Consider the following 16,244-nt stretch of genomic DNA (forward strand, 5'->3'; position numbering starts at 1 on the left):
GAGGTGTTTTAACCAAAATACGGGAACGAGAAGGATTCTACAGAGTGCTGTCGTTTTGGATTCATTGCCTATTTTGTTTGTCTGTGCAGCACTTTGAACTTCAAATTTTATCTTTGCAGAATCGTGCAGAAACTTGACCTTTCCAAGTCTAAAGCTTCAGTACTAACTTCGGTCAGCACTCATCCAAAGAATATATCGTACTACAGAATCTTTTATGTTTCTCAATCTTTGCACTGTTTAATGAGGTTTCTTGTTTACAGGGAATCACTACTGTTGGAAGCTCTTTCTTCTTTCTGGGAAGTCGTCTAGGAGATAGTTTGCTCGTGCAGTTCCATTGCGGATCAAGTTCCTCTATTTTGACTCCTGGTGCAAAGGAAGAGGTCTGTCGAGCATATGTCTTACTTTTGTGTCCCATGTTTGGCAACTTCCTAAATTATTCTTACAAAGTAGACAAAACATTTGAAGCTTTTGCTCAAAATATAAAAAACTTCAATAGTTTTGATGCGTGATTCACAACTGACTGCTTGTTTTATTGTGCATAAGAATTTAAATTCATTGTTGCTAAGCATCAGAAAACAATAAGGGGCCGTTTACCAAATGCTTATCGGGCAAGCGCTTATCGGCAAGAGAAGTTACCATCACTTACCTTATCATGTAACATTCTTGGCCATCAAAATGGATTGTTGATACGCGTCTTAAACCCGGTAAGCTCTTACCAGGTAAGGGTCTTTTTCCTCACTTACCAGGTAAGACTTTCGGTTCTTGTTATGCCTCTCATTGGGTAAGATTTTTAGTCCATGTCATGATAAATCATTAAGGTAAGTGATATTGGTAAGCATTTAGTAAACAACCCCTAATTTTGATAGATTTTTAGGGAAGTTGAGATATTTTTTTTTAGAAAAACTCGTTTCGAGGGGCACTCATTTGGTGAGCTAACATAGATGATTATCAAAAGAGAGCTATCAAATAAAAATGTAGACTCATAGTTGATTTTCTATAGAATGGTTTGATAGAAAAAGTGATGCGAACATTGGTTAAAGTAGAGAAAGCAAAATGCTTATTTAATTTTCGGCAAATAAACAGCCAAAGGGCTTGTTTGGGATGAAGTATTATATTTGTATTGTGGCCAATCTCTTAGTTGTCTACTTCAGTTCACTTAACATGCAGTTCCTATGTTGTATAAAATTCTAGATAACATGTTTTTCTCAAGCCAAATTTCCAAGCCATTTGTGTTTCGTCATCATTTAACTAATTTATTACTTCATTCTATCTTACAAGGTTGGTGATATTGAAGGCGATATCCCGTCAACAAAACGATTAAGGAGATCTTCCTCTGATGCTTTGCAAGATATGGCAAATGATGAAGAACTTTCCTTGTATGGCTCGGATCTGAACAATGCGCAGTCTTCCCAGGTTAATCATTTCGTACATATCCCAAATTCAACTTAAGATGATTTTCAGTCAGTATATCTATTAGAAATTTGTTAGGAAAACCTATCTTAACCCGAGGTAGACAATAAGCCTTGTATGCTTATCTATGCTTCTGAAACATGTCGGCGTATCTCTTATCTACATGCTTTCTACCAAGAAATGTACCTCCAGATGTATAAGATTGTTACTTAGTACCCTGTGGTTCTTGTGAGACCATGTTGACTCAATCCATTTTGTAGTTTCTCAGCTTATTTGCTTTAATTGGTTTCATTGTGTAAATAATTAGATAATTGATTGATGAAGTTTTATTCACTTGATTCTAGACACTGCCCATCATCCACTGAATTGAAGACTTGTTTTTATTTCACTTTGGGGAAGTTGTTGGCACCTGTATGGTGGGTGGTTTGCCATGGTCTCATGGACCCTTTGGTCATTGCTTTATATTTCATAATAATGCATGTTGCAAGTTCAAGGCAAATATGTAAAACATGGTTTATCATACCTCTTTTTGAAGTCTGTGGTATCAGCACCTTGAGTCCGCATGATTCACAATGTTCATGCAAAACACCCTGTCTATATGTATCGAGCAAACTTCACTTTCAGTATGCGGTTGTGGCCCATTCACTAGGAGTCCTCCACCATGGGATTGAACCTGGGTCTCCCTAGCATAGAGCGTCAGGCACCTTGTCAATTGCGAGTTTGTCCCTCTACAAGGGTTAGCACACTAGAGCGATGCAGATGAAAACACTCATTAAGAAGATACACAAGGCATGATGTAGATAATATTTATGCATCTATATGTTTCATGTGGTACACTGTATATGAAAAGAGGGTGCAAAACTCTTAAGGTGGTATCGTTTCTTCTGATGCTTGGATGCATACCCATACAAACTGTTTTGCATTATTAACCCATTTGAATTGGGATGTCAAAGGGGAAGTACATCATGATCTCTCAAAGACTTAGCCATATAAGATTATCCCTTCTAGGTACACTACCTGCCCAAGGATATGAGTATGAGATGTTCGAAATTTGTACAAATGTGGTCTGTAATAACAAAGTGTGCATCCTGGGTCTCTCTCTTTCTCTCTCTCTCTCTCTCTCACTTGTATGCACCTCATGACCTGAATAACGTATCAGTGTTATTGACCTATTCTTCAGTTTACACCTATATTTACCATGCAGTGTTTATGATATATCTTGTTTTTCTAAATGATGCAGAAAACATTCTCATTTACTGTGAGGGACTCATTGATTAATGTTGGCCCTTTGAAAGACTTCTCCTATGGTTTACGAATGAATGCTGATCCAAACGCGAAAGGGGTTGCTAAGCGAAGTAATTATGAACTTGTGAGTTGTCTCTTTCTGTGGGTTGGCTACTGCAGTTGCAATGCAATTGCATGAATGCTAATTCCATTCCTTATTTTCTGTCCTTTTTGGCTATTGTTACATCAAACACTTACAAGTCTGCCTTTCTTCAATTCTTATTTCTTTTTTCGAAATATCTTCAGGTGTGCTGTTCTGGCCATGGAAAGAATGGTGCTCTCTGTGTGTTGCAGCGGTCTATTCGTCCAGAAGTTATCACTCAAGTGTGTCCATCTACTTAGTTTTCTCTTCAAGAGCTTGTTAAAATTTTGTTGCATCTTTTAGAATGTGCATGACGATTCCATTGTTCTCTGCGTAAATTTATGTCCTCCTCTTTTCATAATGTCCCTCATGGCTACAAGGCTTACTACACTAACGAACAATGAGTGGTGTTCTTTGAGATGGTACTTTTTGAGCCTACCTATAATTACTTCCGCTTGGCCCTCTGGATCCGTGGTCCTTGATTACTGCCATATCAGCTATCCTTCCCTTTAGTTTTTGCAAGAAGCAAGGTCATTCTATCATGTCAGTTTTCTTTGTTTGTCTCCATTACGTTTGTAGGCTTCTGATTTTCTTGTGTGCATTGCACACTTGTTTAGGCTTCTGTGTCTTGGTCAGCTGGAGAGATGATTTTTGGAATTGTAACTAGTAGAACTCAAGTCGTGTTTCATTGCAAGTGAAATAACCTAGATTGTTGCTCTACTTTCACATTCATTCCAATTTACCATGCAATTTTGAAATCTATATGTGAACCTCTTCATTTTGTAGGAAGCTATACCGGGCTGCAAGGGGCTTTGGACCGTCTACCACAAGAATTCACGCAATCAAGCTGAACATTCGAAAACAACAGCTGAAGATGACGAGTATCATGCATATTTAATTATCAGTTTGGAAAGTCGGACGATGGTAATCTGTTTACGTTTCTTGTTTACTTGGAATTTACATGCTTTTTTGCTATGTTATGTTTCTGATTTACAAGGATGGCAATTTGGTAGACAAAACAAGAAAACCCTTAAAAATCATGTCACAATGCTTAAAATATGAATGAAGCTGACAATAAAATGGATAGAAATCATCAGTCTGATCAACTATGGCTACAGCACATGAATACATGGAGACACCAACCTGGTTATAACTGAATAAAGGAAGTAATTCATATTACACTTTTTTGTAAGGAAACCAGTCTGTACGCCATGTTCCATGCATTAGGCAGAGGGGAAAACCAGTGACCTGCTTCCTTGGGAAATCATAACATAGACACCAAAGCTATGTTGTCCTGTATGGAACCAGACATCCAATTTTCTTGTTTGAAAAGAATTTTGGATTTCCCTTGCTTGTTTGCACGAGTGTTAGTTTCACCAAAATTTTAAGAAATGCATGCTCCTTTTCTTCCGCAATATTTTTTATCTTGAACATGTCATAAATATGCCAAGGAAGCAGTCACTCTTTTATGACGTGAGTTAGGAATCCCTGAAATGAAGTATGACATGTAACACTTGAAGAAACTTTTGATTGCCGAAAAGTAAGGTGGGGAGCTTTATCAACACTCACTATCTTTTGGGGAACTACAGAGCCACATGGATATGTGGTGATGGTATTCATAATTATGGAGTTATTTGGTTTTGTATTTGTTTAATGATACATGCCTATAATATGCAAGCTTGGTTTAAAAATGCGCGCATAATGCGCTGTGATGCGTGATGCGCTGTGATGCGCTGAAGAAAACGCATCAAAGGGTCTGATGCGTTGCGATTCCATGATGCGCTCGCATCACCTACGCATCACACGATGCGTGCATCACTTATGCATCAACGCATCATGTATGTTGCATTTTTGGGCTCCCTTTTTCAGTTTTTAGTTAGGCTTTTTAGTTGGGATTCTTAGTTAAGTAAAATAGAACGTGAGACTATGAGAGACCTAATAGAAGAAGCCGACAGTGAAGAAGTAGAAGTCGCACTGTGAGAGACCTAGCATCGCATATCAATTAAAACGTGACGTGAGTTGTTGGTATCGACAACCAGCAAAGAAGTAGAACACGAACTTTTTAAGATTCTAATGCTACTTTTTTAACTACTTTATGTTATAAATGAAGTATTTTTAAGGTAGAAATTGATATGTAGAATTAATTTATAAATATTTTTTGAATACCGGGCGCATCACGTGCGTGATGCGAGCGCATCAGCATCACGCATCACGCATCACGCATCGGCTTCCGGGACCCTTAACGCATCGGACCGCATCGCGCTTTTTAAAACCAAGTATGCAAGTTGCCTTAACAAACTTCCATAAGAGGAAAAGGAATGGACCAGAAGTATTGTATTTGGACAAAGTAAATATTTTATCAATATAGACACTCGTATTGATAACTTGATTTGAACTACTTATGGGGGATTTTCTCCCCCTTTTTAGCCAATGATGAATCGAAACGCCTGCATTGGTGCTTGTGGATTGTTTGCTCTATATGCTGTATCAAACACTATACATTTTCTGGAGGTAGCTGTCACAGGTTTATATAAAACAATGCTATAAATATTCCGAAAGAGGCTATGCCAAAATGGTATTTATTTTTTGTTTTTGTTTTTTGGATTGTTCACATGTTTAACACGTGAACATTTTTTCTGAAGGCCGACTTTTTTTCTATTATGTTTGCAGGTGCTACAGACAGTTAGTAATCTTGAGGAGGTCACTGAGAATGTGGATTACTTTGTTCAAGGAAGTACCATTTATGCTGGGAATCTTTTTGGAAGGTGAAATATTATTTGAATAATATGTTCACAATCTGTTAACTTTCCGAAGAAAAAAGGTCTTTTAGTTACATATAACATCACACATTAAAACAGGGACCCAATGCTTTAATTTACAGCTGACTATGAATAATCTTCTTTCAGCCATCGTCATTACCAACATTGGTCGAAGAATTCAGTTCTTTAATATTCAATTCTTCAAGGATTGTATTTGCTCCAGCTTTTCCTTCTGTCATTATGATATTAAGAACTGTGACATCATATTTTACTGTATGTCAATGAACTCTCATTGATATTAATATTATTGCTGTATGTGTACTTTATCTGTCGTTTCACTTTGGTGTTTTACTAGTTCATATGTGATAATCTGTTTTCTACTTGTTGACACAACATTGAAATATTTGCTTGTTATCTTCTTTGATTCACGTTTAGTAGGACTACTTTTTACAAGTTTGTTGCATTTCCATTAGGAGGCGGGTAATACAAGTGTACTCTCGTGGTGCTCGGATTCTTGATGGCGCTTTCATGACTCAAGATCTAAACTTCCGAGCTACGAATTCTGAAGCTGCTATGAATTCTCAGAGTTCAGCAGTATCATCTGTCTCAATTGCTGATCCATATGTCTTATTGAGGATGACTGATGGAAGTATTCAACTTCTTGTTGGAGGTACATCTATGTTGGCTGAGTTCTTTTACTGTTCTTGGTCCACTATTTATACAGATTGATTTATATGGCTTCATGTTTTGTGTCAATGCTATGGATATCTACTCAAAAAATAATTGATTAGGTTTTAACTGAAAGTATTGGGAAAAGCAAAGGAAAAATGAGTTGGCAGGGGAGGAGATAGTTTGGTCATACTTTGAACAAGATAGTTCGGTATTCATGATGTAGGTTGTTTAGGGAACTGAAAGCTTGGTATCTTGTCCAAGATCGAGTGAGCTGAGTATGCTAACAGAGCTGGCTAGTAGGAGTGCATTGAAGGACGCCTTAAATGTACCATGAGGCCATGACCTTGGGGGTTGCACTACTTGTGAAAATTTCTTTGGGTACTTTTATAGTCTACCGTAAATACTTTGGTATGAAGAATTGCTGTCCAGACAGTCCTTTGATGTTGTCATTGTGTGTATGGAAGTGTTCTTGTTGGATTAAGTAGATGAACCCTGGTAATTGGATTCTTTTTTAATTTTGCAGGTGCCAATCAACCCATTTATGTGAATATGGGTCTATTTGGGTTAATATTTTATAGTGAATAGAACCGACATGTAAATTAAGTAATTTGACTTGTTATGTAACCAACCTGTCCTCCCGAATTTCCCACCTATAGACCATCTATTTATAGTAAAATTCCACTAGTTTGAGGTAAGATCTTAGTTGAACTACTTAAGCATTTGTGGTTGTACAGGTATGTATCAATGCTTCATAGTAATTGTATATTGCAAATGATATACCTTCTATTTTCAGCAAATTGTTGTATCCCTTTAAATAATAAAAGATGTGGGGGATGGGGGGGGTTGTATGCTAGTCGTTATTGACCTTAAAGGAGAACCATGTGCACTAGGGCTCCTTGGCTTTGCAAAGGTCAAGGAGAAGTATATATTATAGGCAACATTTCCCTTGAATTCTTTCGTCATTGTATTCTTTTGGGGGACGTGAGTTGAATGTTTGTATGTGACACATATTAATTGACAAACAATTGGAAGATGGGACCGTCTTTGTTTTCCATAACATTGATATATCAATGTTCTTACCATCTTACTATTATTACTTCTTTTTGGATTTATGCAACCTCTATGTATTTTGTGGACTTCTTGAATGTTATTCAAGTAAGGTGAAGTCTCTCTTCTTATCAGTTTTGCTCTTAATACTCACAGATCCCTCCACATGCACCATGAGCATCAACAATTTGGCGGTATTTCAGAGCTCTAAGAAATCGATAACTGCCTGTACCCTTTATCATGATAGAGGAACAGAGCCATGGCTCAGAACGACAAGTACCGATGCTTGGCTCTTGACAGGTGTTAGTGAGGCAATTGAAGGACCTGATGGTACACCTCATGATCAGGGTGATATATACTGTGTAATTTGTTATGAGAGTGGCACCCTTGAAATATATGATGTGCCGAATTTCTCTTGTGTTTTTTCGGTGGACAGCTTTGTGTCAGGACGGATCTATCTTGGAGATGATTTATTCCAGGAATCTTCTGATGATTCTCAAAAATTATCTAAAAGTAATGAAGGGGCTGGGCATGGTAGGAAGGATAATAATCAGAACTTGAAGGTTGTGGAATTGGCCATGCATAGGTGGCCAGGAGAGAATACCCGCCCTTTCCTTTTTGGAATCTTGGCTGATGGGACCATTCTTTGTTATCATGCTTACTTGTATGAAGGAATAGAAAATGCTTCTAAATGTGAAGTTGTTTCTATTCAAAGTTCTTCAAACCCAAGCGGGGCAAGTTCTTCAAACCCAAGCGGGGCAAGTTCTTCAAGGCTTAAAAATTTGAGGTTCTCCCGTGTTCCTTTGGATACATACACAAGAGAAGAGATATCAGCAGAAACCCCATTTCCACGAATGACAATGTTCAAGAATGTTGGTGGTTACCCTGGTTTCTTCCTTTCTGGTTCAAGGCCTACCTGGTTCATGAAATTCAGGGAGCGGCTTCGAATTCATCCGCAGGTTACCCTCTCAGTTCAGAGTCATTTCTTTGTTACTGGACTGCACTTATGTTTCTCTTTATTGAGTTGATGATTTATTGTTTGAAGTAACTAGGTCACTCATCCAAAATAGGCTAAAAGACAACTGGTTGCATGTCATAATTTTGCACTTTTTAGTTCTTGTGGACCTAAAGTTTCTTACAAGTCAAAGACCTTCCAGCCTAGTGGTAAAGGCTTGGGCATGGCATAGTCATGAACCCGAGTTCTAGCCCTGGGAGGGGAGTGTTGGCGACATTTAAGTGGGGCCATGTTTAGCCTCCAAATTTGCCGGGGATTAGTCGGGCTTTGGCCCGGACACCCTTACAAAAAAAAAAAAGTTTCTTACAATATGCCAATAGAAGTATCCTAAACCAACCAACCAACCAACCAACCAACCAACCAACCAACCAACCAACTGACTTAGTAAATCCCACTCGAAAGTAGGGTGTTGGGGGTGGGGGAGACATATGCAGACCTGTCCTCTACTCAAAGAGTACATCAGCTGTTTTCATAAAAACCCCCGACTTACATAAAAGTGTGATCAAACATGTAGAAGGGACAATTACTAGCACCTAGTATATGTAAGGTAAGCACACATAGAACAGGCGGTGTGCTAGATTGCATATTAGAGATTGTGCCAACTGAATATGGTGATGAAATAATCATTTAAATGCTGTCTAGAAATTAGGATTCATTCTTTTCTTTTTATGCTTCGGGCTTATGTGCAATTGTGGTTTTTAAAGAGCTTGGAGCTCTTCTAGGATGGAAATCATCTATTATTCTCCTATCAATTCGAATGTGGAAGGACGTAGTTAGTTGTTGCGTACTTGCGTATCCCTGATCTGGTTGTTGGATGTGGTTCAAAGTTATACACATCCAGCTTAGAGGGCCACTATTACCTAATTTCTTCTGTAACTGCAACACAATTGATACCTCCGGCTTCATGTTCGACCAACGATATAAGATTTGTATCATCATTTTGTTTGAATTAACATTAGGCTAACCCTAAATATCAGCTACTCTTAAAAGTTGTACCTGCTAATTGTCAGGTGCTCAAGTGGAATTTTTAACTTGCTACATGTTATCTTCCAGAGTCTTTTATACCCATTTGGCAACATCCATATATTTCTGGCATTTATATGTTTGGGTCATAGAAGAATGAAACTGAAAAATTCTGTATCAAAAACCTGTCCTTGGCACATGCATTCAATAATTTTTTTTTATTAGTTCCATTATACAATTTAGTCCTATTAGTGTTTCACCTTTTACCAGCCGATTTATGGACCAATTAACACCAATAGCCATGCATATCTTGCTTTATCTATATTGTCAGGAAAGGATCCTAAAGAAGTGCTGCAGCAAACACTGTCCTGGACGAATGATATTCGATGAAAATATTATGCATTGGGATTACACATTCTAGTCCTTCTCACAATGTTCCATTTTTCATTTACAGCTTTGTGATGGACCAATTATTGCCTTCACAGTTCTACATAACATGTACTGTAACCATGGTTTCATATATGTTACCTCACAGGTCAGAAAGCCAACCTTTTCTTCTTCTGAATTCCTTCTTACAACTAATGTAAATAATGCATGAATTTTTTTATTAATAGGGTACATTGAAGATCTGTCAACTGCCATCTTTGCTATCCTATGATAATTATTGGCCCGTACAAAAGGTCTTCATCAGTTTGTAACAACTATTTTGATTTATGCTATTACTGTATTGCGATCAAGTCAAATGTTTTGATCAACTTGTAAACAGTTGAATTTTTTTTTTGTGGTTGGACAGATTCCCTTGAAGGCTACTCCGCATCAAGTAACATACTTTGCTGAGAAGAACTTATACCCGCTTATTGTTTCTGTTCCTGTGAGTGGATTCTCAACTCTCTTCTGCTTTTGGCTGACCATTAATATAATTTGCTCTGCTCGAACCATTGAGTTCATATTTTATAATTAGGAGTCTGTATTCACAACGTTTACATCAATAGAACTTGCATCTGATTATGGTTGGATACGATCATACTCAACTCTCTCATTTTGTATTTAGCTGCACTTTTTATCATGATCTGTTTCTTTAGCTTATCATATTTCAGTTATGTCATTAGTCCCTCCATGATATGTGCTGGCAAAGCCTCTTTTTTGTTTTCTTCTAATTTTTCCCTTCTGGGTCTTCGTTGTTGCAAGACAATTATTGTGAACCCCTGTGCCCTCTTTAGATTAAATATAGTATTTCAGATATGAAGCCATGAAGGGTTTATTTTTTGTGTTCCTTCAATGTGTAATTTTTTACAATGCTGTTGCTCGCTCGTTTTTTCTATGTCTGCGTATGAGCTTAACTGGGGTTATGTAAATGAAGGGATTTGTTATACACAAGTGAGGGTGAGTGATATTCTTTTTTTGGTCTCATTCGGCCCTAGATTCAAGCTTCTTTGATGTTCACTTGTATTATATAAGGAAGTATATGTCCTGAAGACTCCAGTTGATGCAAGGAAGTACCCGGCAACCCCACCTTCCTGAAGGTCAGGGGTTCAAGTCTCACCAAAGGTGAGAAGTGAGTGTGATTTTAATTTGCTGTATATAAATATTAGATACTTTAAAAAAATATTGGGTGCATACTTGGATACATTTGGGCATGCAGTCTTTGGGTTTTGTCCTACAAAGGGATAATCTTTTAGAACATATTAACAGTTGGATTATTTTGTGCGAAGATCACACATTCTTCAAATTCATATTATTGTATCAAGCTCAAATGCCTATTTCTTGGTTCTCTGCAGGTCCTAAAGCCTGTAAATCAAGTTCTATCATCTATGGTTGATCAAGAAGGTGGCCACCAAATTGAGCATGATAATTTAAATCTTGATGGTACTTATACTGTGGAAGAATTTGAGGTCCGAATTTTGGGACCAGAAAATTCTGGTGGCCAATGGCAAACTAAAGGAACAATTCGGATGCAAAGTTCTGAGAATGCTTTAACTGTGCGAGTGGTTACTTTATCTGTAAGTTTGAGCCAGTGAGTTGCTTATTTATTTTACGATTGCTGATGTCTTATATTTGTTAATGTTATATTCATTGTTAATTATTTGGAAATTGTTGTTCCTGAGCTAGAATACAACAACCAGAGAAAATGATACACTTTTGGCAATTGGGACCGCTTATGTGCAAGGGGAGGATGTAGCTGCAAGAGGGCGTGTTCTTTTGTTTTCTGTTGACAGTAGCTCTGAAACTTCACAGGCAGCGGTAACTTGATTAGCTATTTATTATGCTGACACTCTTTCATTTTCTATTCAAAGATTGGTGTGGGCAATTGTGTAAGCTGCTTGCTAGATTTTGACATTGTTATGCTTGTTTTTTCGTTTTTAGGTTTCAGAGGTCTATTCAAAGGAAATGAAAGGTGCTATATCAGCTCTAGCTTCAATCCAGGGTTACCTGTTAGTAGCTTCAGGCCCAAAAGTTATCCTACACAAGTGGACTGGTTCTGAGTTGAGTGGTGTTGCCTTTTTTGATGCTCCACCACTTTATGTTGTCAGCTTAAATATTGTAAGTGATCTTTTACATCTTCCATTGTCTTTTGAATTGCCTTTTTACTTTGTCGTCTTTTAGATAGACCATTAACGTAATTTCTTGGTGCAAGAATCATGATTTTTATAGCCTATTGCTGCTTAAATGATATTAAGTGAATCACATGCCTTGCCTAGAGAGTTCTTAGTTTTGTTATTCAATCTTTTTAGCAGGTTTATACTTCCACCATCAGATCAAGTGACTTATATTACATGTAATCCTTATCACATTAATTGGTTGGCCTGATAAGGACACTAAAAAATATTGTTACAAAAGTACAAATATAGGAACCATCACAATGTAAATTATGAGTGGAATACTTGGCATTATTTTGACTCACTGTCTTGGTGCGCTTGGGAGTCTGATGTAACATTGGACCTATCACAGCATTGATAGAGCATTGAATGAGAATGCTGAGTGGCAATCATCTTTTAGAAAGTGGTGGTGTTAAAGAATACTTGTCTGCGAGAAGTCTATATGTTCACTTCAGAGTTTTTGCTATAATCAGACCATTTAACATTTTGTTAATTTCTTTTGTTGAATGTGAACATACAACTTTTTTCTTTTATTTTATGAATCAGCTTTTGGTGATCCCCTTACGATATAAATCAAAATGTTTAGAGGTCATAAATTGAATATTTGTTTTCATGACATGTCAATCTCAATTCTATGCTCAATCGGTTGCTTTCAGCATTAGATGCAGTATTGAGACGATAAGTAGGAGCTAATACGTGCTATTTACTATTTAATTTGATACTGCCTAGTTTGTATTAGTATTATTCCTTATCTTTTGCGTGCTTGTTCTATTCTAATGTGTTTTCTTGATGCTTCCTTTTTTTAGGTTAAGAATTTTATTCTGCTAGGGGATATCCACAAAAGCATATATTTCCTAAGTTGGAAAGAACAGGGATCTCAACTGACTTTATTGGCCAAGGATTTTGGTTCCCTGGATTGTTTTGCAACAGAGTTTTTGATCGATGGAAGCACTCTCAGTCTCATGGTCTCGGATGACCAAAAGAATGTACAGGTTAGCACCTCTTTCTGCATGCTGTCTTATAATCATCTATGTCATGTTTAGGATTCAACTCTATTGCCATTGCTATTCATAGTGTACATTGTAGCTGAAAATACCATGATCATTTGTATATTTAAAAGCTCGGTGTGTCGCTTTGTCTTTGATTCACAATTTATTAAATGTTGATGGAAAATAATCGGCATCATCAGTTGTGATCTCCTCTGTATGTTGTTCTTGGTCTTTTGGGCTCAGAATAGTCTCATGACCATTTGTATATTTAGAGCTTGGTGTGTTGCTTTTTATCTGACTAGTATGTATTTGTCTTGCAGATATTTTATTATGCACCAAAGGTGTCTGAGAGTTGGAAAGGGCAGAAACTTCTTTCAAGGGCTGAGTTTCATGTTGGGGCGCATGTGACTAAATTTTTACGGTTGCAGATGCTTCCAGCTTCTGATCGCACCAATGCTACTCCAGGATCTGATAAGACAAACCGTTTTGCCCTTCTGTTTGGTACCTTGGACGGCAGCATTGGGTGTATTGCACCTCTTGATGAACTAACATTTCGCAGACTTCAGTCGCTGCAGAAAAAACTTGTTGACGCTGTTTCTCATGTTGCTGGGTTGAATCCCAGATCTTTCCGCCAGTTTCATTCAAACGGAAAGGCTCACCGGCCTGGACCTGACAGCATTGTTGACTGCGAGCTGCTAGGCCAGTAAGTTTCTTTATGTTCTTCTTCCTTGAAAAACTAGCTAGCAGCGTTTCAACTAGTCTAGGGGAATCTTCCCATTTTTTTTTTCAATTATGCTCCTTGTGTTTTTTCAATATAATTAAATTTTCAACATCTTATTTAGGTCAATTTACTTTGTCATCTTAGCTTATAAGCTAGTTTTTACCAAACATGACTAGTTTATCGACTATAATATCTAGCTTATTGGCCAACAATTAGCTTTTTATCTAACAGCTAGCTTATTGGCCAACAACGAGCTTATAAGCTAGTTTGCCGAACATAGCCTTAATGGGCCTGATTGTCTTTCTTGCATATATGTTTTCACGTCCCTCATGTTAGGAGATACAAATTAAAGGTATCCAAGATACAAATGCTGTTTACATGCTCAATGCTCGTTTATGCCTTCTGATTGCTATATTGCTGAAAATATGCATGCTCCATACGTGTTTTAGCACATTGCAAATTTATTGACGACAGAAAATTGATCGAGTGTGTGCCTTGGTCTGTTGTCTTTTGACACTACCCTAATGAATGTTTTTACCTTATTTTTGCTCCTTTACTTCAAAAAACTACAATATTTTCTATTGTACGTTGTTCCAAAAAACCAGATCATGTTTTTTCTTTTGGGATGTTTTCAAACTCGAATATACTTTTTTTTGTCTATTAGCAACTATTACTTGCAATTGTTAACCTTGATTTTGGTTCTCAAGTCATTCTTCCTTGTCAAGACGCATTTAGACATTTCGATCAATAATCAAACATTTTTATTAAACTATGAGCCCAAATGTTATACTTTTTTTTGGGTCGGAGATAGTAAATTTTACGGTCTCATTGTAGCTTGCTGATCATATACAGGACTCGCTATCTCAATCTGTTTCTTCATAACTGGCCGCATCATATAAAAAACAAAGCCCATCTATCCCACCTAGAGGTAGGGTCGGAGTTAGATATACGTAGACCTTACCTCTGTCTCAAGAGAATGGTAGCAATTCTTTTGACAGAGTCTTTTGGTATATGCAATTGAGAAGCCAAAGTCAGATAGAAGGGCTTGCCTTCCTCAAGTCTCGACTAACTAAGTAAATCCGGGTTTCCTAGAAGACCCCAGCTAATTTTGCTGCATCTTACGGCTATGGACACTCCATTGAAGTGTCAGATGTATAGCCAACTACTTCTTTGGCACCTTACACGTTTATGTTCTTTGTGCAGTTACGATATGCTTCCCTTCGAACATCAGCTTGAAATCGCTAACCAGATTGGGACGACTCGTTCACAGATCATTTCAAATTTGAATGACCTCTCTCTCGGTACTAGCTTCTTGTGAAAAGCATCTCGGTCTTGACCATTTTCGAGCTTCCGATAGCTGTTGTGTTTTCTAATGGTAATGTAGGTTGCTGTGCTAGATCAGTTTCATGTAACATAGGGGTGATGAAAGTGTATAATTTGTCAAGTGTTCATTTGAATCATAGCCAGTAGATACCATTAAGACATGTATATATAGGAAGGAAAGTGGATCCAACTTGAGTATCTCTGGTTCTTGGCTTAATTTTTAAACATTCCAGAGTTCATATTTCTTGCTTTTGAAACTCATTTTGAAAACCATTTGAAAGAGGTCAGATTAAATGAATGCAATTCAACCATTCCCTATAAAATTTCTCTTCAAGGCATTTCCTTAATATATTTCCAATATGCCAATTGATTGACTTTTGACTCAAATAAAAGTATGTTTCTTCCTAACAAATTGTCAAGATTTCAAGATTATCTAAAAATTATATCCACTACAAAAATTTGTTACCAGTTTTTTTAAGTGATTATATTTTAATCAAGTAATAATTAAATATTATTTACTATTAACTTAATATCAAATAGTTTTTTAATTAAATAATCATAATAAAGTTAAAACGTAGTTAAATAAAGTATTTAATTTAATTTATAAAATGTTTCTATTCAATAAATTGGTTTTCCTTGACCTATTTTGTACTTGTGAACTGGTTTTATTAAAAACGGACAAGTGACAATATTGTAAAGGAAAATTGTATTAAAATAAACCAATTTTTGTTTAATTTCTATTTTGGGAAACAAACTTTCAAAATCGTCATTTAAGAGTGAGACTGAGTTATTATGCAACCCTTTATATTTGTACAACTAATAAAACTCAATCTCAACCGTCCGTTTAATTTGATAAATATGCGATTTTATAAAAGTTTTGATTGTTTCATAATATAAAGTATTGATCATAATTAATGAATCTTAGTCATCTTCCATAAATATTCAAATCATAATAAATGAATTCTCATCATTTTCATAAATATCTCAATTGATTAGGTTGCATTGGTTGTACAAATGTGAGGAATATGCATTTGAAACGTCCTCTCTAGGGATGGTGATTTGTCCCGACCCGGTGGGGAACGCGGTTCACCCGACCCGAACGGGGACGGGGATTCCCCGCTAAAACGGGTCTCGGGGCCGGGGATCCCCGGTAGACTCAAACCGGAGATGGGGGATGTTACTCAAACCAGGGCTGGGGATCCCTGGTAGAATCAAACTAAATGATACTATTTATGGGGTTTGACCGGGGGTTGGCTGGGGACGGGATGATAATCCCCGTACCCGTCGGGGACCGGGGCTAGGGGACGTTACTACAAACCGGGGCCAGGGATTACAAAACCCGCCCCATCCCCGCCCCGTTGCCATGCCTAGTCCTCTCTCTC

General features: G+C 37.2%; 1 protein-coding gene across 3 annotated transcripts in view; it reads left to right on the forward strand.

Annotated features, from left to right (window-relative positions):
- LOC112525596 (cleavage and polyadenylation specificity factor subunit 1) overlaps nt 1–15,099 on the forward strand; it is a 28,469-nt gene extending 13,370 nt beyond the window's left edge. For all 3 annotated transcript variants that reach the window (XM_025135783.1, XM_025135782.1, XM_025135784.1), the window contains 18 exons: nt 120–171; nt 261–380; nt 1,279–1,413; nt 2,651–2,779; nt 2,941–3,018; nt 3,563–3,700; nt 5,447–5,541; nt 6,009–6,205; nt 7,411–8,213; nt 9,687–9,767; nt 9,847–9,912; nt 10,026–10,103; nt 11,011–11,232; nt 11,342–11,473; nt 11,597–11,773; nt 12,636–12,821; nt 13,139–13,521; nt 14,743–15,099. In XM_025135783.1, coding sequence (XP_024991551.1) covers nt 120–171; nt 261–380; nt 1,279–1,413; nt 2,651–2,779; nt 2,941–3,018; nt 3,563–3,700; nt 5,447–5,541; nt 6,009–6,205; nt 7,411–8,213; nt 9,687–9,767; nt 9,847–9,912; nt 10,026–10,103; nt 11,011–11,232; nt 11,342–11,473; nt 11,597–11,773; nt 12,636–12,821; nt 13,139–13,521; nt 14,743–14,857 — 3,187 coding nt within the window. In that variant the 3' untranslated portion in view covers nt 14,858–15,099. The remainder of the gene's footprint in view (nt 1–119; nt 172–260; nt 381–1,278; nt 1,414–2,650; nt 2,780–2,940; nt 3,019–3,562; nt 3,701–5,446; nt 5,542–6,008; nt 6,206–7,410; nt 8,214–9,686; nt 9,768–9,846; nt 9,913–10,025; nt 10,104–11,010; nt 11,233–11,341; nt 11,474–11,596; nt 11,774–12,635; nt 12,822–13,138; nt 13,522–14,742) is intronic.
- Nucleotides 15,100–16,244: the final 1,145 nt, after the last annotated feature.

The sequence above is a fragment of the Cynara cardunculus genome (genome assembly GCF_001531365.2).
Source record: "Cynara cardunculus var. scolymus isolate 2C chromosome LG 13, CcrdV1, whole genome shotgun sequence".
Lineage (NCBI taxonomy): Eukaryota > Viridiplantae > Streptophyta > Magnoliopsida > Asterales > Asteraceae > Cynara > Cynara cardunculus.